The 26,985-nt window shown below is 38.5% G+C and overlaps 1 protein-coding gene across 4 annotated transcripts in view; it reads right to left on the bottom strand.

Moving 5' to 3' along the window:
• The window catches only part of MGC147631.L (acyl-CoA dehydrogenase (3J649) L homeolog), a 70,647-nt gene that overhangs the window by 21,449 nt on the left and 22,213 nt on the right, over window positions 1-26,985 (bottom strand). For all 4 annotated transcript variants that reach the window (XM_041565603.1, XM_041565601.1, NM_001097010.1 and 1 more), the window contains 3 exon segments: window positions 24,618-24,738; window positions 10,262-10,391; window positions 3,636-3,742 (listed from right to left, as the gene is read on the bottom strand). In XM_041565603.1, coding sequence (XP_041421537.1) covers window positions 3,636-3,742; window positions 10,262-10,391; window positions 24,618-24,738 — 358 coding nt within the window.

Below are 26,985 nucleotides of genomic sequence, written 5' to 3'. Positions count from 1 at the left end.
TGTTATCGTGTGTTAGGGTGCTGCTTTCTGGTTACCTTCCCATTGTTCTTTTGTTTGGCTGCTGGGGGGGAAAGGGGAGGGGGTGATATCACTCCAACTTGCAGTACAGCAGTAAAGAGTGATTGAAGTTTATCAGAGCACAAGTCACATGACTTGGGGCAGCTGGGAAATTGACAATATGTCTAGCCCCATGTCAGATTTCAAAATTGAATATAAAAAAATCTGTTTGCTCTTTTGAGAAATGGATTTCAGTGCAGAATTCTGCTGGAGCAGCACTATTAACTGATTCATTTTGAAAAAATGTTTTTTTCCCATGACAGTTTCCCTTTAAGGGAGTGGTTCACCTTCAAGTTAACTTTTAGTATGTTATAGAATGGCCAATTCTAAGCAATGTTTCAATTGGTCTTCATTATTATTATTTTTTTACTGATTTGCCTTCTTCTTCTGACTTTTTCCATAGTTTAGATCGCTGACCCCTATAAAAACAAATGCTCTGTAAAAGGCTACACATTTATTATTATTGCTACTTTTTATAACTCATCTTTCTATACAGGCCTCTCCTGTTCACCTTCCAGTCTCTTATTCAAATTAAGGCATGGTTGTTAGGATCATTTGGACCCTAGCAACCAGATTGCTGAAATTGCAAACTTGAAAGCTGCTGAATAAAAAGCTAAATAACTCAAAAAAACACAAATAATAAAAATTAAAAACAGTTGCAAATTGTCTCACAACAACCCCTTTAATTGCTTTTTCCAAGGGACCCTAGTTATTGAACGAGCTCAAAAATGTATGGTTTACATACCATGTTTAATGGACATTTTTTCTTTATAGGAGAAAACTTCACTTTCTTTAGACCAACCCTACAGAATATGGGGACCAATTTATAGGCTGCTGAGCCACACGTTTAGAATCCCTGCCCTGCAATGCCTTTGTTTTCTCCTTCCATAATACTTCTCGTCTCCTTGGAAAGTCTTTCTGTCAGTTTCATTGTACATTGCTTCGGGAAAAGCCTACCTGCCAGGTGGTCTGATCACAGAAATGAGCAGGATTAAATGTGCACTTTAACTTCCTTATGTACCATAAGTTTAGCTTTTGTTTGACATAGCATTTACAAAATTCCCTTACTTTAAAGATTTTTTTTTTTTAACAGGGTGGATGGAAATGGGTCTGTCTAGGTTATCTGCTTTCTGATCCAGACCTTCAGAAGTCTATAGAAGCAATCTGCTCCAATGTATTGCAATTTATATAGAGGGATGTGATAAGAATGCAGAGAGAGCTCGTTTTAGTGATGTCTGCAGCATTTCCAAGGATTTCAGATTTCTGCTATTAGTTTACACTGCATGCTCCACAAAGCAGACTAGGTTAAACCCCAGGTCCTGAGCATTCTAGATAACAGATCCTATACCTGTACCAGAATTATCACTGTGGCGGACACACCACACATAACCATCAGCCTTGAGTCAATGAAACTGACGGGGAGTTTAATGGAGAAATTATATTAATACTAAGAAACCGAAATACTGTTTGTTCTAGGGCCAGACCCCCTCTCCTGACATTCAGTTTTTACAAAAAAAAAACCCGCCATTTTCCCCGCATCGCAAGCAATGTCATTTGTGCATGCGCACCGAGTGGCACCTTCGCATCACAGTAGGGGGGGCGGAGGGGGCCCTGGACAGCAGTCCCAGTGGGCCCCTCAGTTCCGACCCTGTCTGGATTGACAGATATTTCAATACCTCAATGCATCAGATTCTGCCTTACAATCTTATTTCCATAGTTACACAGCAAGTCAAAAAAAAAAAAATTATATATATATATATATATATATATATATATATATATATATATATATATATATATATATTTATATACACCAGTATGTCCATTAAGGTACACCCTTCCAAAGCACCTTAAATGTTAAACTGTAGGGATGGGCGAATTTGACCCGTTTCGCCAAAAATTTGCCGCTGGGGAAATGTCGCCGATGCCCATTAAAGTATATGCGCGTCAAAAAAAATTTGTAGCCCGGCGAAATTTTTTTGACGCACGTCTTTTTATTTTGACGCACAAAGCCATACAAGTCTATGGGCGTCATTTTTTCTCCCATCCCTATTAAACTGCAATAGTGTTTTCTGGGTTAAAACCCACCTACATGATGTCCAGGGTTTGCTCTGGGCCCCTCTCAGTTCATAACATGGCTGCAGATATAGTAAAATGATGCAGCTTCAGATACTGATTTATAGCTGGGACACCAGTTACACGGTCCCACTAATTCTTATTCTAATGAAGATACATGTTGAGGTAAAAGAATTATTAAGGAGACCAAATGGAATTTTCCCTTCCCCTTTTTAGCCTTCCAAGGGGGCTAAACCAGCAGTTTGGAATCCACTGGTCTACAGAAAAATGAACAGCACGCACTGCAGGGGAACAATCCCTTTCTAACCCAGAATGCCCTAATTCATACAAAAGCAAAACCATTTAACAATTATCAAAACATTTTGAAAATACAACTATGTTATAGCTCCAAAGGGAACCATAATCTATTGACTGCTTGTTAATTCTAATTCATTTTCTTTAGACCCCCATCCACTCTCTTCCTCAATTAACAACTATATGAATGTACAACCTAACGACCCCCATTTAGTTACTTCTTCTGGGAGGCCAAAACATTAAGGGGCAGGTTTATCAAAATATGAGTTTAGAGATTAATAAATAAAAACTCACCCACATTCTATTCATTCCTATGATTTTTAGATTTGCATTTATCAATGTATTTCATAAATACAGTTGAATAAATCTGCCCTTTACTGATAGAGCGCATGATACTGCAAATATGATTCAATTATAATAAAGCTTGTGGGGAAAGTGTGCTGCCCAAGATCGATGCTTGGATATTAGCATGTACTGTACATACCACCCATACAATGTACAGTATTTCTCCAAAAAGCTGTGGTATGTGTAAATGCTCATTGATGACGGTTTAAAGGGGTAATTTACCTTTATTTAATTGGCAGTTCTTGCTGTGTATTTTGAAACAGGTATGGCAGATAACAGGTGTTTAGTAGGACTTTTCCCTGGTTGGCTCTCTAAAATTAAGGGGTAGATTTATTAAAGTTCGAGTTGTATTTTCCACGAATATTCGAGGTTTTTGAGTTGGTTTTTTTGGTCAAAACTCTTATTTTCAGGTCAAAAAAAACTTGACCCCAGAAATAGCTTGAATCCAAAAATATACCATCTAAAACCTGTCGAGGTCATGTAGAAGTCCCTTGAACCATTTGAAGATGTTAATAGCCTTTATGCCCCAAAAACTGGAATGATTCGAGCAATTCAAGTTTTTCATGCCGAAAACTGTCCCAATTTGAGTTCTTGGATTGTTAACTCTTCACTCACTGAATCAAGTTTTTTCCACCAAGTTGTGAGTACATTCGAGGTATAAAAAAAACTCTAAAATTTTACCTTTGATAAATAATCCCTTAAATCAGACTAAATGTTCCCCCTCAGCATTGAGGCTTAGCTATCCTTAATTCTTGAATGTAAAGTTGCTTCATATCCAGTGAAGTACAATTTACAGTTGTAAAGTTGCATGGAGTGCCTTTAATTAAGTGTAACGGGTTGTCGCAGGCTCCTGAATTACTTACTTGCCACATCTGATCCAGCCCCTGCTTCACTGACTCCCAGACAAACGACTACATCTCCAGCAATGGTTGGAGCAAGAAACTGACGTTTCAATTCATCACTGCCAAACCTTTGATACAAATAGGAGACACAAGCAAAATAAAGATTTAGTACATGGTTCTGCAAACTGAAACACACTGTGTAAGAATAACAGTAAAGTTTGAGATAAATGTAACCCACTAAGGTCCAGATGGGGCAGGAAGTCCAGTGATTAATGGCCTTTCATAACTAGCGTTTAAGGGGCACATACAGTACGTTTAAATGTCCACTTTTTCTTTATTTGGTTTCATGGAGGTCACTGGATTGTAATGATTCACCTTAAATGTAAAAAAAAACAGAACAATGGCAAAACAATCTTTCGAATCCTCAAACCATCTGATTTCCCAACCTCCCGACCTGCCACTAACCATTCAGATCAAATAAAGTAGTAAAAGAACAGATCAGCCGATGTTCTGCCCCTGACAGCAATCGTACGAAAGTTATGTCTGACCAGACCTAGTGACAGTCTCCCTCTGAAAATCGTATGATCAGCAATACACGCAGAGATATTATCGGCAGCCGACAGAAATCGCTTACCTGTCCGATCGACCAAACGACCGATCTCTGCCGGACGAAAAATGTCAGGACTCTCCACACACGGTCTGAAAATTGTACGAATGATCGGATCTTTGCGTCTATGGCTTTATGTAGTACCCCTATTGTGAAATATAAGGATATTATAAGTAACCGAGGAGTTCCATGACCATATAAAAACATGAGGCGGGTCATGGAACTCCGAGGTCACTTTTAATATCCTCATATTTTCCAACAAGGGCTACTTTATTTATTATAATACACATGTTTTAGTAAGTCATGTGACAAAAATGACATCAATAAGCTTTGTTTATAACTGATGATACTGATAGTCACCGTTTATAAGGATATAATTTACAAAATGTTCATGGCTTACGTGTACTATATATATATATATATATATATATATATATATATATATATATATATATATATATATATATATATATATATATATCAGATATGCCTGCACTCAATTCAGTGGTATTTATGTGAGGTGCAAGATCAATAAAAAATGTATATCTTACAGAAGGATCAGCACTCTCTCTGATGAAAAAAATGGTGATTTATTAAAGCATATTGAAATACATTTGAATCAAACTTTTCAGTCCCACCTGGGGATCCTTGAAAAAGGTTAGGATCAAGTACAAGTTAATGTTTCATTACAACAAAGAAAAAGGAAATAATTTTTAAAAATTTTAATTATTTGATGGGAGACCACCATTTGTTATTCAGATCCTTCTGGATAACGGGTTTCCGGATAATGGATCCTATACCTGTAGAGGAATGCTCGGCTGGGTTAACTTCCCGAAAGGAGGTGTTGTAAGTGATCGCTTAAAGGCATAGAGGTTGGAAGGAAGTTGGACGGAAGTTGGGATGGAATTAAAAATAAAACTGACGAATTCCAGCACTTTCCATAGCAGAAATATTGAAAAGCTGTACAAACACGGAACCCCTTAGTCTCACAAACGCAATATGGGAGATAGAAAAGCCTTTGCTGCACAAAAGAAAATCAATCAATACATAAAACTTTTCCTTTGCAGAGGGAAGCGAATAAGCCTGCTGCCCTTTTGTAAGCACCAGCCAGTTCTGAACAGTGTTCTGTAACAGTTTCGTACTTCCACTAAAGCAAAAAATGCTGTTCTTAAAATTCAATTAAACAACCTTCAAAACGGATATCTATCAGCATTGTCCTGAAGTAAGGTACTCCTCTCCCAGTTTTTAACATCAGTGCAAATAGGATAAAATGTAATTTTCACATACTCCACAAACTCATTGGTATTTTGCAAATTGCTTTGCGGATGTGACCTTTAATGTAAGCGAGAGAATGGAATGGGTCTGAATTAGACAATCCGACGCATCAGATCTTTTACAGAAATGCACACTGATGGAACGGATAGAAAATATCATTTTGCCTTCTACCTTCTTCAGATATTTTCTATTTACTTTTTACAACCAAGTCTTTGTGGCGTATAAATTAGCTGGGTTTACAGACAAAAGGAGTGAAATCAGTTTGCTACTGCAGCTCTCACATACAAAGAATTGATTCTTCATTTTCTTTAGTGAAAAACTATAGCCAAAGTCCTGCGCTACAATACCATAATCTAACAAAATTATATGATGAGTCTAATGATGGGAATTTCTTCCAAATTACAAAAAAAACTTCCCGCAAAATTAGCGAAACGGCCAAAAATTCACAAAGAATCTGCGAAAAATCGTGAAATTTAAACGTTTTCATGGAAAAATTGTGCAATTCGAACGTTTTCACTAAAGAATCGAGCAATGCAAAAGTTTTCACTAAAAATTCGAGCAATTCGAACGTTTTCACGGAAAAATCTAGCAATTCAAACGTTTTCACTAAAATCGAGCAATTCGAACATTTGCATTAAAAAAATCAAGCAATTCAAACGTTTTCACTAAAAAAATCGAGCAATTCTAACGTTTTCACGAAAAAATTGTGAAAATCTGAAATTTTCACCAATGCATTTTCGCAGGAGATGCATGCATTTATTCACCGGCGGCAAAATGCGGAAATTTGCAGCGATTTCATGCCAGGTGCATTTATTCGACCATCACTAGCTGTGGCCAAAGAAAATAAAAACATACAGATCCATTATTTTTTCTCTCACTTTGTTCTATTGGTTTTTTTTTTATTTGAAAAAGGGTTGCCCTGTAAAATGTTTACTGGCTAACATGGTACAGCAACTTTGCCTGCAATTGTATAGCTGAGAAATATAGTTTCATCATCATCATCTTTGTGTCATCGTGCTACGTCTGAAACATCAGCAGCACAACTATTGCAAAATAAAAGCCACTCTGGCTCTTTTTAGCAACGAATTCATGAAGATAAAGTAGGGGATCCGTTATCCAGAAACCCGTTTCGATAGCGAACGATCGGCCACACTTTGCGCCACTTTGCCAGGCGTAAATTCGTTACCATTATGCTAATTCACTAAAATGTGAAGTTGCGTCTCTGTAGCTGAACGCTAACGAAGCATTTCTTAGCGATCTTTCGCTAGCGTTCAATTCTGCCGAGCTGAACTTCGTTAGTACTCTTACACTTAGGTCAATTTGAATAGGGCGGGTACATTTAGGTCATATAGATGTTGGTGCAAATGCTTGAAGTGGCCACTTTTTATTACAAATGTCCAAGGAAGCAAAATAAAGACATAAAAGATCCTCTAATGCCCTAGATATGAGCCCACCCTAAAACAAATGTGGCATGCCCCTCAAATTGGTTAGAAAAAATTGTTAACACAAAAATCTTTTTGAATTTGCCTGGCAATAGGGTACTAAATTGCACTAGCGACAGTATCTTTCGCTAGCGACTTGACCTATACGCCAGTTAGTAAATTGGCAAATCCATGCGGATAAGATTTCTGGCAATTTTTCGCTAGCGACGGCCACTTCGCCCATTAGTAAATCTGCCCCATAAACTCCATTGTATCCAAATAATCCAAATTTTTAAAAAGTACTTCCTTTTTCTCTGTAATAATAAAACAGTACCTTGTACTTTATCCAAACTAAGATATAATTAATCCTTATTGGAAGCAAAACCAGCCTATTGGGTTTATTTAATGTTTATATGATTTTCTAGTAGACTTATGGTATGATGATCCAAATTCTGGAAAGATCTGTAATCCGGAAAACCCCAGGTCCCAAGCATTCTGGATAACAGGTCCCATACCTGTACTGTATAAAATTAGTAGTTTGCCATTACTTTCAATGTGTCTTTTTGTATCCATTTTACGACAGTTTCACATACAGGTATGGGATCAGTTATCCGGAAACCCAATAGACAGAAAGCTCCAAATTACGGAAAGGCCGTCTCCTATAGACTCCATTTTATCCAAATAATCCAGATTTTTAAAAATGATTTCATTTTTCTCTGTAATAATAAAACAGTACCTTGTACTTCATCCCAACTAAGATATAATTCATCCTTATTGGAAGCAAAACCAGCGTTTTGGATTTATTTAATGTTTATATGATTTTCTAGTACAAGGTACTGTTCAATTATTACAGAGAGAAAAAGGGAAATAATTTTTAAAAAATTTGATTATTTGGCTAAATTGGAGTCTATGGGAGTTGGCCTTTTCGTAATTCAAAGCTTTCTGGATAACGGGTTTCCAGATAAAAGATCCCATACCTGTCTAAGCAAATATATAATGAATGTGAATTATGCAGAATAGGTTATGTTTTATACCATATGGCTTATGACAAACTCTCAGGTAGTCGATCTACCATTCAACCCCCTGCACCCTTTGTCCTCCAGCATTTCCCTGACCTCACAGGGCTGTAACTAAGTTCTAGAGGCTGCTGAACCCGTTTTTTCTTTGATAAAGGTTAATGAAACACTATGACAGACTTTCTTGTGTAAGATGGAATCATTATAAGTCACCCACACATTCTCAGAATTTACAGGAAAAAGAATATTAAAAAAAAAAAAGAAAGAAAAAAAGATCTTGCAGTATTGCAATATGATAAATTGAGTCTACGCTGGGAGATAATTTGTCTGCCTCAAATCACAACAAATCCAATGTTGTGCATAGTCAACAAACTTGAAGCCTACTGGGTGATTCAGTTTGTGAAAACCCTGTGATGTTCACACTTGTAATCCCATGTATTGTTCAAACATGTAAGGACCCGCAATGTTCACACGTGTAACACCCTGCACTGATCACACCTCATACTGTCAGTGCCCACTGTATTTTTTTACAGTGAGGGCTGTGAAGATGTGGAATTCTTAGCAAGTGAGGGAATACAGGGTTATGGGAGCTCATAGTACAAGTTGATCCAGGGACTAGTCCAATTGCCATTTTGGAGTCAGGAAGGATTTTTTCCCCCTCTGAGGCAAATTGGAGAGGCTTCTGATGGGGTTTTTTTTGCCTTCCTCTGGATAAACTGACAGTTAGGCAGGTTAAAAAAAGTTACTTACTATGTTACCTCATACAGACTGTAGGAGCAGCACTGGCATTGTGTCACTGTTCATAATGCAGTATGTACTGTTCATCTTAGAGTGGTCCTGATAGTTTTCCTTGTCTCCTACTCTGCTCTGCCTGTGCCTGCTCTACCCTGCTTGTGTGTGCCATTCTCTGCCTGCCCTGCTTGTGGGAGGTGAACCTGGTTAGGTGTTTAATCATGGGCTGGGGGTTGCTGTGCTATCTTTAGGGGAGGTTGAGGCATATGGATTTAAAGGGCATGTACAGGCAAAAAAATAAAATCCCATTTTTACTTTCTTTAATGAAAAAGAAACCTATCTCCAATATAATTTAAATAAAAAATGTGTACCGTTTTATAAGAAACCTGACTGTATGCAGTGAAATTCTCCCTTCATTTACTGCTGTGGATAGGAATTGTCAGACGGTCCCTAACTGCTGAGCAGGGAAACAATCATACTTATGAACAGCAGGGGGAGCCCCCGCCTTACTTCCCAGCCATGCAGAACTCAAGCAGCTTTGTTTATAACGATCCCTAAGCAGCCCAGACCACACTGAGCATGTGCACAGTCTTAGTCTTGCAAAGATCTATAACAAAGTTACAAGATGGTGATCCCCTGTAGCCAACTTTGACAGCATAAATCATTTGTTTGATTAGGCTTGTGGTGCAGTAAGTACATGTTTATATTTAGAATACAAAATACAGCATTTCCAGCCTTATTCTATTTTAGACTTTACATGCCCTTTAAAGGTATTTCTTAATAAGGCAAACTTTTTCACACATGAGTGCAGACCCGGACTAGCAATCTGTGGGTTCTGGCAAATGCCAGAGGGGCTGCAGTAAGGTCCCATAGGCAGTCACCATTTAGTGGGCTGGTGGAGGACTACTTGGACCTCTGTCTTCTTGGAATGTCAGGACCTATTTTGACTCCCAGTCCAGACCTGTATAAGTGATATCTGCTACCACCATTAATGTGGATATTATAACATTTATCTGGTTAGCACTCCTTTAAATCAGAACAAAAAAATCAATTCCCAAATTTAAATAAATATTCACCAGATTATCCTCGGGGGAAACAGTCTCTGGTACTAATCAAACATTACTGTGAAATCCATTTCACGTGCCGATTATGTAACAATGCTTCTCTTAAAATTATCAGGGAAAAGGTAAAAACAGTTGCAGAATGCCTTACAATGTGGATTTCCTATACATAGAACTCAGCGGCGTGAGGCACTATATTGTATCTATATAGGGTCACTTACATATGATTTAATTTAATATGTAATGGCATTAAAAATGTGACAGAGGTAAGTTTACTTTCTGCTCAGTGTTAACTTTTGTGACAATTTCTAAATGAATATGAAGGGCCACTCCCATTAATTCCATATCTGAAGGGAGATATTTTCTAGTGTGATGGACAAAAAAACATGTTTATTGTGCTCTCACTGGAGGTCTGTTTTCATCTGTAACTTGTGTTTTCTTACAAGAGAAATATATATTATATATTTATCATAGATTTTCATGTTTGCATCCCAGCTTCACTGTAGAAAATCAAATATTGACACAAACAAATTACCTTGTAAGAGCTGGTGTAGCCATGTCTGACTGAACACCGATGGCCATAGGGACCCCACCGCAGCGAATATTGCCAAGCTCCTCTGCAACTGCAATACTATAGGAAAAGTCCAGGCCCATTCCGCCGTATTCTGCAAATATCAAAACAATTCTTCATGCATTTACACAGTATCTTTTATATCTGCAAATGATTCCACGAGAGAGAGAGAGAGAGAGAGTGAGAGAGAGAGAGAGAGAGAGAGTGTGTGTGTAGAATTACTTCTACAACATATGCACATTTACTACAATACAAGATTGCCCAAGCTCTTCTGATCTCAGTGAATATAAGAGGGCTCATTTATGAAAACAAGTGCAGCATTACTCACATTGGAATAACATTCACTAAGGTAACTTACATACAGTTAGATCCATAAATATTTGGACAGACAGCTTTTTTTTCTAATTTTGGTTCTGTACATTACATTACCACAATGAATTTTGAAACAACTCAGATGCACTTGAACTGCAGACTTTCAGCTTTACTTCAGTGGGTTGAACAAAAAGATAAGTAAATAGAATGAATCCAGCACACAAAATCTGCTCAAGGGTTATAACCCGTGTTTAATGCCAAGCCAAACAGATACGTTTCGGGGGTGTACCCCTTCGTTAGGTGACGAATGGGTACGCCCCCGAAACGTTGTATCTGTTTGGCTTGGCATTAAACACGGGTTATAACCCTTGAACAGATTTCGTGTGCTGGATTCATTCTATTTACTTACCATTTTTGGAGGTGCCGTCCTCCTATGTTCCATGCACCGTGAACGTGATAAGAGGGAACAGGTGTGCATCTGCATTTCGTTTGGTTGAACAAAAAGATTGCATAAAAATGTGAGGAATTAAAGCCTTTTTTAAAAATAATCACTTCATTTAAGGGGTTTAAAAGTAATTGGACAATTGACTCAAAGGCTATTTCATGGGCAGGTGTGGGCAATTCCTTTGTTATGTCATTATCAATGAAGCAGATAATAGCCCTGGAGTTAATTTGAGGTGCTTGTATGTGGAAGATTTTGCTGTGAACAGACAAGATGTGGTCAAAGGAGCTCTCCATGCCGGTGAAACAAGCCATCCTTCAGCTGCAAAAACAGAAAAAAAACATCCAATATTGCTACAATATCAGGAGTGGCAAAATCTAGAGTTTGGTACATCCTGAGAAAGAAAGAAAGAAAGCACTGGTGAACTCAGCACCGCAAAACGACCTGGACGTCCACGAAAGACAACAGTGGTGGATGATCACAGAATCATTTCCATGGTGAAGAGAAACCCCTTCACAACAGCCAAACAAGTGAACAACACTCTCCAGGAGGTATAGAGTATCAATATCCAAGCACAGTTCTGGAAAAACCTTCTTTTGGACAGATGAAATGAAGATCAACCTCTACCAGAATGATGGCGAGAAAAAAAGTATGGAGAAGCTGTGGAACAGCTCATGAACCAAAGCATACCACATCATCTGTAAAACGGCAGAGGCAGTGTGATGGCTTGGGTGTCTATGGCTGCCAGTGGCACTGGGACACTAGTGTTTATCCATGATGTGACACAGGACAGAAGCAGCCAAATGAATTCTGAGATGTTCAGAGACACTGTCTGCTCAAATACAGCTAAATGCAGTCAAATTGATTGGGAGGTGTTTCATAATACAGATGGACAATGACCCAAAAGAAGTGGAATATTCTTGAATGACCAAGTCAGTCACCTGAACCCAATTGAGCTGCATTTCACTTGTTGAAGACTAAACTTCTGACAGAAAGGCCCACAAACAAACAGCAACTGAAAGCCACTGCAGTAAAGACCTGGCAGAGCATTAAAAAGGAGGAAACCCAGAATATGGTGATGTCCATGAGTTCAAGACTTCAGGCTGTCATTGCCAGCAAAGGGTTTTCAACCAAGTATTAGAAATCAACATTTTATTTTCAGTTTTTTAATTTGTCCAATTATTTTTGAGCCCCTGAAATGAAGTGATTGTGTTAAAAAAAGGATTTAGTTCCTCACATATTAAACAGTATTAATTCAATACATCTGTCAACATTAGAAAAGGCAGTTGTGCTATTTAACACCCAGCTTCTGCTTTATGGAATGGGACCCCTTGTTATATTGGTAACATATATGATATGAATTGTCAGAAGTACAAATTAAGAAAGGAATATAAGAAAGGAATATAATGATTATATAATGAATATAATGATTGAGAAAAAGTAAGTCATACCAAACCAATTCCACTGATTAATGGAGTGGCATTAGTACTGCCAAGGATTAAAAATCGAGGGCAAAATGCAATACAGCCTTCCACGCAGTGCCCCTATATTTTATATTATATACCTACTATTTATTTTACAGGTTTAGATCTTACCAGTTTTGCAAACAAATGTTCAAATATTCCGCAATGTAAAAATGCACAAAAACATAAATGTGGCACCTATTACCTATTTATTAAGTTATGTAGAGCCTTATTTATTAATGATTCTAGACATGAAGCTTGCACAAATTTGCCTTTATATCACAGGAAAAGCCATCTCTCATAGACTCCATTTTATTCAAATAATCCAAATTTTTAAAAATGATTTCCTTTTTCTCTGTAATAATAAAACAGTAGCTTGTACTTGATCCCAACTAAGATACAATTAATCCTTATTAGGAGCAAAACCAGTTAATTGGGTTTATTTAATGTTTACTTGATTTTCTAGTAGACTTAAAAGGACCAAATGACATCAAGATTCGTAATCTGGAAAAATCCCAAATCCCAAGCATTCTGTATAATAGGTCTCATACCTGTAATAGTAACCTTGATACAATTAACTAAAGTGCAAGGAGCAACACACTATGCAAAGGAACCCCCCATTGTGAAGTTCTGAATCTGGAGGGCTCAGGGACCAGTTAAGGAGTTTAGATGAAAGAAAGGGTAGGGGTGGGGCCTTGAAAGGACCCAATGTGTCCATTAATATTACCGATAATATTTCTAATGCCACTAAATGTGGATTCAATGTAAATAGCATGAATCTGGCCTACACATATGTTCATTATAACCATGGTTCCAAACCCACATGGGATGTAATTTGGATACAAACATTCAATCTAGTTTATTGTTATAAAGTGAAATCTATCAGAATTTGTATATACATTCAGCAAAGTAACTTGAATCCATAACTGAGCTCTGTTTAAGTTTACAGCTCTAGTTACCAACTGCAGGCAGTTGAAATGCCCAACACAACAATCTCCTTAACTCTACTAGCCTGGATTGATCAAGCACATCATCTGAACATTAATGAGGACTTTGTTCATCCATCACTAAAATTATAAACGTTTAGGGAGCAATTACAAGGAGGACAGTACAGAAAGAGCTGAATATATGGATTTACACATAAGTTAAAAGCAGTCGATTCACTACATGGCACAGTGATTATACTTCACATTGATCAGAACACTCAGTGGAAACCTGGGGATATTCACACCGCTTTGATTTATACACTTTTATCCTTGCAGACTTCACATCCAATATAATCTAAGCGATGAATGAAGCAATAAAATTATTTTTGACACCATGGAAACACAGCATCTAGGGATTTAAGATAAATCCAAGCCTACAATTTCTAATTCTAAAGAAGACAATCCGAGCCGTGGGCTCTCACAAAAGAAAAAATACAGCACAAAGTGGGAGAGACTGTTCTTACAGATCAGGGACTCGCGTCTGTGCTGCCTACAAAACGAATCATGTTAACAATTCAATAAACCTGAATGGCAGGCCACTTATCACATAACGGAGTAGACTCCTCATTCAAGAATTCAATGTCACCAAAAGTTCCAGCTGTGTATCTAGACTGCATGGCAAAATGAATCGCTGTATCAGAACAAAATTTAGGAGCAATGAATGAGCCTTTGCTCTCTGCTATTTTTAAACAAAAGAACAACATAAAAGGAACCTTTGTAAAATAGCACAGAGCTTTTTACTTGGATGCTCAATTTGCAGAGGAGATAAATTATAAACCATTGTCAAGCCCTCAGTTTGGGTAGGTGAATATATAAAGGTAGGGCTTGATAACTGCAGCTGATCACTGCCTCTCAGGCAGCAGGATCGCAGGCAAGTCATAAATAAACTCCATTGATCCCCAACATCTTCCATTGCGCCCACACTTAAGGCCTTGGATTGGGCCTAATAAAGGTAAAAAAGTGTCCCAACTATCACTGTTTTTTTTTTACAGTGGATTCCTTAAATGTATCAAACTAGACGTAATCCTTAGTGTAAATTTACTCACCCCTTGCTTGTCAGTGGTATGAGGGATTAAAAGAAGGCCTTTTTTAGTCCTGGGGTTTGGAACCATAACGTGTAGCAACAAATATCTTGCAGTTTTCTCTTTTCCCACAAAAACACAAATGAGAATGAAAAATAAAAAGCACCCAACTAGTCAAAATAAAATAAATAAAACACACTCCAAGCAGGACATTGAAACATCGTTTGTTGGAATTTTAGCAACTTGTATAGAGGTAGCTTTTCTGCAAGCTCTTGTGTGTTGCTTTTTTTTCAGAAGTGTTTTTTTTCAGCAGAGAGTATAAAAAAAGTAGACCTGATATGGGACTGGGTAAAGTGAATCCATGTTGGTGAAGTACCTGGAAATTATATATATATATATATATATATATATATATATATATATATATATATATATATATATATATATATATATATATATATATATATATATATATATATATATATATATATATATATATATATATATATATATATATATATATATATATATATATATATCTCTATCCAAAGGAATGGAATGGAATGAAAAAGGATTGCGGCACTCACAGGGTTTTAGTGAAAAAACAAAAAATGTTTTATTATTAAGCCTCAACGTTTCGATCCCCCACAGGGATTTTCGTCAGGAAGTTTATTTTTGCTCCTGACGAATATCCCTGTGGGGGATCGAAACGTTGAGGCTTAAAAATAAAACATTTTTTGTTTTTTTCACTAAAACCCTGTGAGAGCCTGTAATAACTATGGCCACCAAAGGTCTATGTATTAAAAGGACAACTGACACACATTAGGAAAGTGTCGATTCTGCCCCTCTGAAAAGCACTGATAATGCTCTTCATCTGGATTTCAGTATGCAGTGCAGTTTTGGATGCAAATATGTATAAGAATATGGAACCAGAGTGAGAGTTCAAAGACTGGAGAGTAAATTAAATGGTGCATTTCAGTTCTGAAAAAAAGTCTGGATTTGAAGGTGAAATATCAATATGCATAATCTCTCGCCAGAGGGCTGCTTGAATGAAGGGTATAATTTACAGGTGCAGAAGCCGTAAAAGTTGGTCATACATGCCGGGATTTGGTAGGGCAATTTGGACATGTATGAGCATACTTCCTAACCACCAAAGCTGGCAGACAAGGAGCCACAACTCTTCTTTACTTACTATATTTCCTATAGTCCGGGATACTATATTTTGTCTGGGGGATGGTCAGGAGAAAGGTTTCCATTCATTGACATGAACCTTTCCATCTGAAAAGGTTTAATAGTCCCTTAAACATTTCCCTGTTTAGTTCGTATTTTAGTTTTGTCGTACAGATATTTCTCTGTGGCCATTGGGAACAGGGCTAACATGGTCATCTGGTGCTGTCATGTGCACAGTGTCGGACTGGGATGCCAGGGGCCCACCAGAAAGCCTTAGACCTTTGGCCCACCAGAAAACCTAAAACCGTGAGCCTACCAGAAAACCTTTAGACAGTGGACCTTTCCACACTTTATTCTCCTAGTCTTTTATATAAACTTACACTATTCTCCCATTATTAAGCATTTTCCCCATAAAGAATGGGGAATGACCATGAAATAGGCCAAATGTTTAGAAACAAGAGGCCCACTGACACCTGGGCCCACCGGGAGTTTTCCTGGTATCCTGGTGGGCCAGTCCAATACTGCATGTGCATCTCATGTATGACCCTAGCATAGCAATGTGGAGAGTTCTAGACCAGCCTACAATCCGCACCTACATAACGTGTAGACTAAAACAAAAAGTTTTAAGCAAATGAGTTTTAGAATAATCTATTGATGTAGAAAAACTAGTGCACCTGAATGTAATAGCATCTAAAGCAAGCTAAAATTAAATTACCCTTGCACTTAAAATATGACAATTGCAAAACAGAGAATAGAAACATGTTATATTTAATCTACACTATCAATTAATTAAGCCATTGCTACAGTAATAATTAGTAATCTATTATACATGCTACAATAAATGTCCCAAAAGGGTCCGCCAGGAATGCCTATGAATAATGTGCAATTATCCTATGTGTAAAGTGCACAAAATAGAATTTCATGCTCATCTCTCTTAAGAGAAGGTAATTTCGAGCTTGATTCAGGTTACTTCCACATTGTAACATTTCATTTCCAAATGAATAAAATCTTTGTGGTTGTCATTAAAATAAGATTGGCAGGGTTAGAACTTGACTCACGTTAAACTTTGTAGCATTGTACGTCAAAAAGTAAATAACGGATAGTAAGAACGGAGGCAATTTTGTTGCAGCATTTTAGGTCCCACGTTTCTGTTGCATAAATAATTCAAATAGGAGCAAATTAAAGGTTAACAACTGTAGCCATGGATACCTGATAGCTCTGTTTGGCAATATAGTCAGTATGGGGATGACACTTGCTTTGTATTGCAGTATGATAATAAATCAGAAATAATATTCTATACACACCCAGTTATATGGAGCAGAAGACACTTGTTATTCCCAAAACATCAATCTTGCAGTGAATTACATAATAAGCATTGAGCTAAAAAATGGCAAGTATGGTATCAGAAGGAATATGCCTGGAAATCAGTTAAACAGAACAACAATGGAACTTCTATTTCTCACACCATTGCCAGATGTCTATAAGAAGTAAAGGTTAAAACTTAGTGGGACATTCACTAAAATCTGAAGTTGCGCTCAGGGGTAGCGTAAGGTTGCGAAGTTGCGCTAGCGGTAATTCGCCAAACAAAGCGAAGTTACGCTAGCGATGGTTAATTTGCATACGGCGCCATATTGAAGTTACAATGGAGGTATAAGTAGCAGAACTACACAAGCCTGGGAAACCTTAAAAACAGCAAATAACATTTTTATTTTGCCCTACACATGTGCCCACTGTATAGTTAAGTTGCCATGAGTTAGGAAATGTAGGGGGGAAGGAGGGGAGCCCCAAAAAAATTTTCGATCGTTTTCAGCCTATCACCCATAATAAAGAAAAAACGCTAGCGTTTTTTGGGACTTAGAAAAAATTTTTAACTTTTTTTGAAGCAATCCCTATCTACTCTATTGCGCTTCGCCTGGTCTGAGGTGGCAAAGGAAGTCTAGCGTAAAAGGTAGCGTTCAGAACAATGCGCGAGTTAGTGAATTTGCGTAGTTACGTCTGCTGCGCAAATTCGCCAGGCGTAAGGGTGCGAAGTAACACTAGCGAAGTTACGCCAGCGTCTGTTAGTGAATCGGCAAAGTAACGAAAATGCCAAACGCTGGCGAATTCACGTTAGCGTTAGGCGCTTAGTGAATTTGCCCCTAAGTATGCTTTGACAGAAAGGTCTGTATAAATAAACCAGTAAACCATCAAAGTAATGTTGCTCTGTCAAAAGAAACACCTAATTTCTTTCCTTCTATTGTGTACACATGGACTTCTGTTTTATACTTAATTCATTCAGCTTAAACCTCCAGGGCTCGGGCTTGAACATGCTCAGTTAGCTCCTCTTCCCCTCCTTCCTCCCCTCACAGCAGTAATCTGAGCCAAGAGCTATGAGTGAGCAGGAAGAGACTCAGGAAGGATGTTACATCACACCAAGCTAACATGGTAGCTGCTATCATAAACAAACAGAGAGAGTTTCTAGAGCTGTTTACTCTAGAGATGGTAAAGCATTCTGCAGAATAAATATAGTGTTATAGCTTGCACTATTGTGGCTAATCTACTGGCAATAAACTGCCTCAGAAGTTTTCCTTCTCCTTTAAAAGGAGAAAAAGGCACAGGTTACACAACAGATAACAGATAAACCTCATTTTATTGGACAGGGCTTATTGGTTATATGCTATGTAACCTGTGCCTTTTCCCATCTTGAATGGTTGCCCCATTGCTACACAGCAGCTTATTTATATAAACTATAGTAGTGTTTCTGAAGGAAAACACACAACTTTTACCAGTGCATGTTTACAGTATATATTATATGTTTATATATACTTTCTTTTTTGGTGTTACTGTTCCTAATTGTAATTTCCATTTTATCACTGCCAAAGATCAAAAATATAAACCATATCCTTTGGTAAATCTAAAAAAAAAAATCAAAGTTAAACTATATAAACCAAGCACAATTGAAAAACCTATATCAACTTCTATATTAAAGAACAGTAACATAAAAAAATTAAATTGTAATAAAAATATAATGCAGTGTTGCCCTGTACTGGTAAAACGAGTGTGTTGGCTTCAGATACACTACTATTGTTTATCTAAATAAGCTGCTGTGTAGCAATTGGGGCAGCCATTCAAAGGGGAAAAGGCTCAGGTTAGATAGCAGATAATCTCTTCAGAACATAATGGTGTTATCCGTTATCCACTATTTAACCTGTGCCATATAGCCTTTTTCAATTTCCACCATTGCTACAAAGCAGCTTGTTTATGTGAACTATAGTAGTGTTTCTGAAGCAAACAGATCAGCAAACAGCAGGGCAACAGTACATTATATTTTCATTACTTTAAAACACTTTCATTGTTTGGTGTTACTGTTCCTTTAATTGTTACTGTTCCTTTAATTGAACCTGTTATACAGCTGTAGAATATCTGTCAGATACAATCCAAAATTAACTTCTTAGTTAATTCTTAGAAACAGAATTGCTTCTGCCATTTCCTCCATAAAAACTCTTACATCTGATTTGATTATTTTCAGTACTTGTATTTAAAGTTATTAGGAGTCTGAACATTTTTGTACCCAAAATTGCTCCCGATTCTACAGCTCTGATGGTTACTCCTCACACAACCTTTTTTTCCCCCCACAATTATTTCCACCTATTTGTTGGTTTATTCATCATTTCAAATAGCCGCTTTCTGAAGTTGCCTTAGAGGAAAGCAAAGCATTCCAAAGGTGTAGGTGTCAGGAATGCCGGATGGTGCTCCCGTCTTCGGCTGCGTTGGATCCAAGATGGCGGCGCCCATGACCCACGTGGTTTGAAGCCAGTGCCTTGACCCCGGCGTGATGACGTCATGCGCTCGGTGTGAAATTTGAAGATATAAGCCCTTCCAGGTCACGGGTTCAATGCACGATTTTAGGATTTGTTGGGAACATTCCTGGGTGCTTGTTAATTCCTGTTCTACTGATTCCTGGATTTCTGACCCCGCCTGAACCTTGACTTTGCTACTATCTGCCTGCCTTCTGAACTTCTGCCTATATTTGACTACGCTTTGTTCCTGAACCCTTGCCTTTACCGTGAACTTGGATGTAACCGCTAAACTTCCTCGTTGGTCCAGACTACTCCCGCTGGGAGCCGATAGAACATTGTTCTGAGCTAAGCGCAGCTTAGGTTCTGAATGATATTGGACTAGTAACTTGTACTATAGTAACTACTCTTCCTCCCACAGTTGCTCTCAAATTTAGAAATAAAAGCACCGCGAGCAGAATTTCAGAGTTGCCATGTTCAGTGCAAGAAATAAAAAAAACATTGATTTTTCTCATTTAGTACACGTCCTGTTCAATTACCTCCTGTTGAACTACACTGGGTATATTGTCCCTTTCCAGACTGCCTTCATTGGTAGATCAACTATGAACTCCAAACAATTTGGTTATCCTCAGATATAAATTGCTTGAAATAATTATGTGTTAATGGGTTTGCTTTCATTTTAAGTTCATAAGAAGATTGATATCATTCATAATCTTGTTCTTACATATGACTTTTTTTAACAGTCTAAAAGCAAACAATTTGCCTCAAAACTGCAGTCTTCGAATTAGTCCTTTCTGGCATGGTATGGTTTGCTCTTTACCTGATCTCAGATCTCTATTACTTGAAAAGGTATAAATGCCTAATAATTGTTCTACCCTAAAATAAAATGATTTCAGCTATAGCAAAGAGTTTAAAGACAATTTGGCTAAACATTAAAAACTCATCTTCCAAATTAATCTAGTTGGTAATTTGACTTCAATCACTTTTTTGTCCAAACTTTAAAATGGATTTGTGTATTGACATGTATAAAAGAATGGGGCTATATGCCATATTTTTGTCAACAGCTTTAAATAAAACTAAGGATCCATACATTCTTAAAGGACCAGTAACGTCAACATTTTTTTTTACAAAATTCGTTAGTATACATCGAAATATAAACACCAACACACTTTAAAATTTTAAATTGCAAAGCCTTTATTAAAAAATAACTTACTGAAACTCCACTTCCTGTCCTCTTCAGAAACGGCGATACGGCGACCATCCTTCCTGCAGCAGTTGATTTCTTCTCCCTGGCTATCTTCTCCTGGCCACTCTATGTCTGCCGCGCTCTGCCAGCAAGATTGACAGCCAGCTTCTTCTTCTCCAGTCACTTCTTGATGCAGCCGTACTGGTCCTGGTGGTGATCATCTACGGGGCTTGCACAAAACCGGCGTGCGCTGGACTTCTCCCTGCACACTCGGTGTGCTGCTGCTGCGGACTCTGAGCCCTGCTGCCCCTTTGTTTCCCGTGCACCCTGTGTAATGGAGGTCCCTGCTGACTGGGGGTCTGCGGCGGAGAGCGCTTGTTGTTGCTCCCACCGCCGGGCCTGTCACTCCTGATCGCTGCTCTCATGGATAGTAGCGCCATGGAGAGCCTGTCCCGCAGTGCTGCTGCTTTTGTGTGCTGTCCGTAGCGCTGTCCCAGGCGCTGCCGTCTGAACTGAAGCGCACGCACAGCCTCTTTGTCTGGGAGGCTTCCTACTCAGCTCTAGTTCTTTCTCCGCTGCTGTTACTCTCAATATTGTCCTTCTTCCTGTAACCTCAGTGCTGTCTCTGTTTCTCTCATAACTTTAGCACTGTCGATACTGAGCAGAGCGCACCTGAATAGCGCAGGAAACCCTTTCTTGCATTGGAACTGGGCGCAGCGCTACTTTCCATGAGAGCAGCGATCAGGAGTGACAGGCCCGGCGGTGGGAGCAACAACAAGCGCTCTCCGCCGCAGACCCCCAGTCAGCAGGGACCTCCATTACACAGGGTGCACGGGAAACAAAGGGGCAGCAGGGCTCAGAGTCCGCAGCAGCAGCACACCGAGTGTGCAGGGAGAAGTCCAGCGCACGCCGGTTTTGTGCAAGCCCCGTAGATGATCACCACCAGGACCAGTACGGCTGCATCAAGAAGTGACTGGAGAAGAAGAAGCTGGCTGTCAATCTTGCTGGCAGAGCGCGGCAGACATAGAGTGGCCAGGAGAGATAGCCAGGGAGAAGAAATCAACTGCTGCAGGAAGGATGGCCGCCGTATCGCCGTTTCTGAAGAGGACAGGAAGTGGAGTTTCAGTAAGTTATTTTTTAATAAAGGCTTTGCAATTTAAAATTTTAAAGTGTGTTGGTGTTTATATTTCGATGTATACTAACGAATTTTGTAAAAAAAAAATGTTGACGTTACTGGTCCTTTAAGTACAGGGGCCATTCCATTACAAAGCTAAGGGGCACAGGATTTTCAGTGATGTTTCTTTATACTATTTAGAGTTACTTTATATATAGTTCAGTTTAAACCTTTGCTTTGAGCAAAATCACATCAAAGCCAGAAACAGCAGCTGCCAACCATGCTAATGGGCTCTGGTATGGGAAGATCAGGGGGCCCTTTTGGGAGTCTGATGGAACAGCTGTGGATGCTTAAATGTAAAGGAAAAAAATCCATTAACAAAAACGAAGGTCTACTGCAACCTGTAAAACATGCAATTCCCTTTTAATAGAGGCACACTCTTTAGTCAGGAGCACAAGGTGTATTACATTAATCAGATAATCATAAGGTAATATGACAGCAATAAAAAGGTCTCCTTGAATTTCTGACATTTTACAATAATGCTAAAAATATTGAGTCCTCTTTACCCATGAAGCTTGAAGGTTATTTTCAAAGAGCAAATGTGGAAAATAATGTTTAATTTCTACATTACAATTTTACCGCAAGCTTTCAATAGAAAGGCAAGATTCCTGCTTTACTCTGTGTGACTGAGCTGTCATTCATAAGTATAAAAAGGTATAGTTCAATGATTTATGTCAACCTGTCTTTTTCCTTGAACTCTGATATATTTGTGTGCAAAGTCTCTCTACTGGTAGCAGAACCTTTAGTCTCATACGTGCTTTGCTGGTTATCCAACAAAAAGCACAACATTTGCTTCAAGTGTAGTAACCCATACCGACCTGTCAGAGAGTTGATTCTCAACAAAGTGATGCACGCTAATTAATTTGGCCCTATATTAATATAAAAAGCCTTTGTGTTTTGCCGCACTTACCTGCAACAATATGGCAGGCTTCTGGGAATACAAACAAAGATGATGGTGTGGCACTCTACTGACAAGAATCCTGGGGTGATTCATTTATCGTTGCCAGCCCACACTCCAAGGTTGTAGAGTGGATTTACTGGGTTTATCTGATACTGTATCTAAGATCTATTTGGTATCAATTAGAGATATATGTGGGTTTAAGGATTTGGATTTTGTATGGTATTTTCAAAAAAATCCATAAAATGCTGGCGATGTAACTATCACTAACCGTTTTTTTTTTTTTGGAGCATCGTTAATAATGGTGTATTTGGCTACAGGGGCAAAGGCAGTGTTCCATTTCCAGTCACAGTGGATTGCAAAACTGTTTAGATTTCTCCTGACAATATTCTTATCGGAGTAATCTTCTTTCTTCTGAAATCTTATGCTCACTTAGCAGTGTCAGCATATTCCCTGCTAGCAGCTGGGGAGTGGGATCTAACAGGATTTCTGACACTAATGAGCTTGCCCATAACATATTGTCTAAAGTTGATTCACATATTCATTCATACATTAAAGCTAAGGATAAGGTGTCCCTATTTAGGGGTGGGCAGGCATGAACGGTTACGATTACAACACTGCACTTCCTAAGAATAATGGTCATAAAGATACGGTAGTCTCACGCACAGCAGAGATGGAAAATTGGTCTTATTACTGTACATATGGCCTAAAATTGTGTTTCATTACAGTCTGTGGGAAACACCACAGGTATAGAAACATATTACTTAAAGTAACATCAAAAAAATGAAATTGTTTTAAAGTAATAAAAATATAATGCAGTGTTGTCCTGCACTGGTAAAACTGCTGTGTTTGCTTCAAAAACACTACTACTGTTTATATAAATAAGCTGCTGTGTAGCCATGGGGGGCAGCCATTAAAAGGAGAAAAGGCTCAGGTTACACAGCAGATAAGCTCTGTAAAACATAATGGTGTTATCTGGTATCCACTATTTAACCTGTGGCGTATAGCCTTTTTCAATTTCCACCATTGCTACACAGCAGTTTATATGAACTATAGAAGTGTTTCTGATATGATGATATTTTCATTACTTTAAAACACTTTCATTGTTTGGTGTTACTGTTCCTTTAAAGGAGAAGGAAAGCTACCAAAGCAGTTTATTGCCAGAATATTAGATACAATAGCGCAAGCTATAACACTATATTTATTCTGCAGAATGCTTTACCATACCTGAGTAAATAGCTCTAGAAGCTCTCTGTTTGTTTAGGATAGCAGCTGCCATAGTAGCTTGGTATGACATCCCTTCCTGTCTGATTTTCTCCCTGCTCACTCTCCCTGCTCTGGTCTCAGATTAGTGAGGGGAGGAGGGAAGGGTAAAAGGGAGGGGGAGAGGAAGAGAGAAGCAAACTGAGCATGCTCAAGCCCTAGCCCTGGAGGTTTATGTTGAAAACAGGAAGTCTGATACAGAAGCCCATGTGAACACAATAGAAGGAAAGAAATGCTGTGTTTCTTTTGACAGAGCACTACTTTGAGGGGTTACTGATGTATTTATATAGAACTTTCTGATCAAGTTTACATAGTTGTAGCCTTTCCTTCTAATTTAAACAGTGAGTTCTGAAACTCATCACAAAGCAACCACAAGTTGCAGTTTAGACCCTAATAGCTCTGGGTTCATTGCAGCTCCGCACAGGAAGTTATTCTTAAGAAATATCACAGATAAAAGTCACTGATGGTGAGGGATAAAATCCTTTCTGATTAAATACATAAAATGTAACCCCATTGTTACCGACTTTGTGCATCAACTGCTTTATCAGAAACATGACAATATCCTAAAAGACTGATCAAATCAATTTTATTCTCTAGAATATAAAAGGCTTAAACTAATCCTATATACCTGGTGGTTTATTGACTCCCAGTAGCCCAGCATTTCCAAGGATTTTGAAGACCTTGTGAGCTGGGAACTGCCCTGCTTCCTCCCATTGGTTGACATAGGGGTTAATCTCAGTGTCAATTATCTGTAAAAGAAAGAGAATACAGATTCACAATCTCATTGGTCACTTTCTGCCATAAAATACATAAAATGCTGTCAGTTTTACACCAGTGCCACCATTTATTTTATACAATTGCTTATTAACATATGAGTAATAAGTAACCATAGTGATGTTTCGGCAACTTGCTAGTTTTAGTGCATTATAATTAATATTCTGAAAGGCATGTGGTTGCCTCATAAAAACAGGTAATTAGTGCCAGCAAGGAATCCAACTTTGCAAATGATGTTTTTCTAGTGTTGGCATTAGCAACCCACTTACAATGGGACCAACATTTCAGTTTTAGCAAATTCACTAATTTTAAGACTGAATTTTGACACCTTCTGCCATGCTACCAGTATTTTTTCCTGTGACATATACAATTGGCCCTGTATCTGATAATATGTATCTAATAACAGTGGCTATAAATACCCTTTAGTTGGTTCTCCTTAAAGGGCACCTATCACAGCCAAAATCAAACACATACCGTATATACCCGAGTATAAGCCGAGTTTTTCAGCATCCAAAATGTGCTGAAAAAGTCTACCTCGGCTTATACTCGGGTCAGCGGTACCCAACCCGAGTAGCTGAGATTGCAGTCACTTTTAATCATTCCTATACCAACAGTACACTTGGGGAGAGACTGCAATATCCCACAATACCCTCTGTTGGTTATATGAAAGAATAACAGTGCGCCCTCTGTTGGTTATATGAAAGAATAACAGTGACTTCAATATCACACAGCGTCATCTGTTGGTTATATGAAAGAATAACAGTGACTGCAATATCACACAGCGCCATCTGTTGGTTGTATGAAAGAATAACAGTGCGCCCTCTGTTGGTTATATGAAAGATTAACAGTGACTGCAATATCACACAGCGCCATCTGTTGGTTGTATGAAAGAATAACGGTGACTGCAAGATCACACAGTGCCCTCTGTTGGTTATATGAAAGATTAACAGTGCGCTCCTCTGTTGGTTATATGAAAGATTAACAGTGACTGCAATATCACACAGCGCCATCTGTTGGTTATATGAAAGAATAACAGTGACTGCAATATCACACAGCGCCCTCTGTTGGTTATACGAAAGATTAACAGTGATGGCAATATCAAACAGCACCCTCTGCACATGGTAGTGGGACAGTGGGACAATGCACACAGTAATCCGTTTGGCAATTCTCTGTCACCATCAACTTTGCAAAGAAGTCCGGTTGATCGCTGGGGGGGTCGCTTTGGCAGAATGTGCGCTGCTGGGAGACAGGGCTGTAGTTGTATCTAGGCTTATACTAGAGTCAATAAGTTTTCCCAGTTTTTGTAAGTAAAATTAGGTACCTCGGCTTATACTCGGGTCGGCTTATACTCGACTATATACGGTATTAACAATCTGACCAGTAAAACCTAAACACGTTTAATCAAACTACATATATAGTTTTTTGAAAAAAACTGCAGGTTTTAAAAAATCCCTTACTTTGTCAAATGGGTTCTTTCTCTGAGGGAGGCCATACTGAGACTATAACAGAGACTATAATATGCAAATTTCAGGAGCATGCTCAGATTGTAACACGGCTTTGAGTATTCTACCCAGAATTCCTTGTTTTAGTAAACTCCTCCACTAGAAGAGATTTCCCTATCTTGTCCCCTGCTGGTGATGTTATTATACAAATGAAGGGCACACACTAACTTCCAGCAGGTGGCAGCACTACTGTACAGCAGCTAACACACAGGTTTGGCTGATTTGAAAATAGCTTAGAAGGGTTGATAAGCAACAAGGAATTTCAACTGAGCATGTGCGAGATTTCAGAGCTGCAGTTGGCTGGGAAGATATAGGTAGGAGGAGCCAGTGAAATCCAAGATGCCTGCCTCAGCTAGAACTGCAGTGGAGATAGGGGAGATCTTGCAGAAGGAATAGTGAGCTGATCATTTACATTATACAAACAATTCTAACTGTTTTAATTTCTTGACTTCCACAGTGTATGTACTTAAGAAATTATTTTAGTTATGATTGGTGCCCTTTAAGGAAGGGGGCCGAGTGGGTTAGAGGAGGAGAATGAATTCTAAGTGAAATAAGCTGCAGTGTAGCCATGGGGGGAAGCCATTCAAGTTTAAATAGGACTAGGTGGCACAGGTTACAGCACATAACAGATAAACTCTGTAGAATAGAATGGATTTCGTTATCATACAGGAACCCAGAATTGTATTCTCTTTGATGGGCTCTATTGGATGCTGTGCCTGC

This window comes from Xenopus laevis, chromosome 6L, assembly GCF_017654675.1.
Source record: "Xenopus laevis strain J_2021 chromosome 6L, Xenopus_laevis_v10.1, whole genome shotgun sequence".
NCBI classification, from domain to species: Eukaryota; Metazoa; Chordata; class Amphibia; order Anura; family Pipidae; genus Xenopus; species Xenopus laevis.
This window is presented reverse-complemented; position numbering and strand designations above follow the sequence as displayed.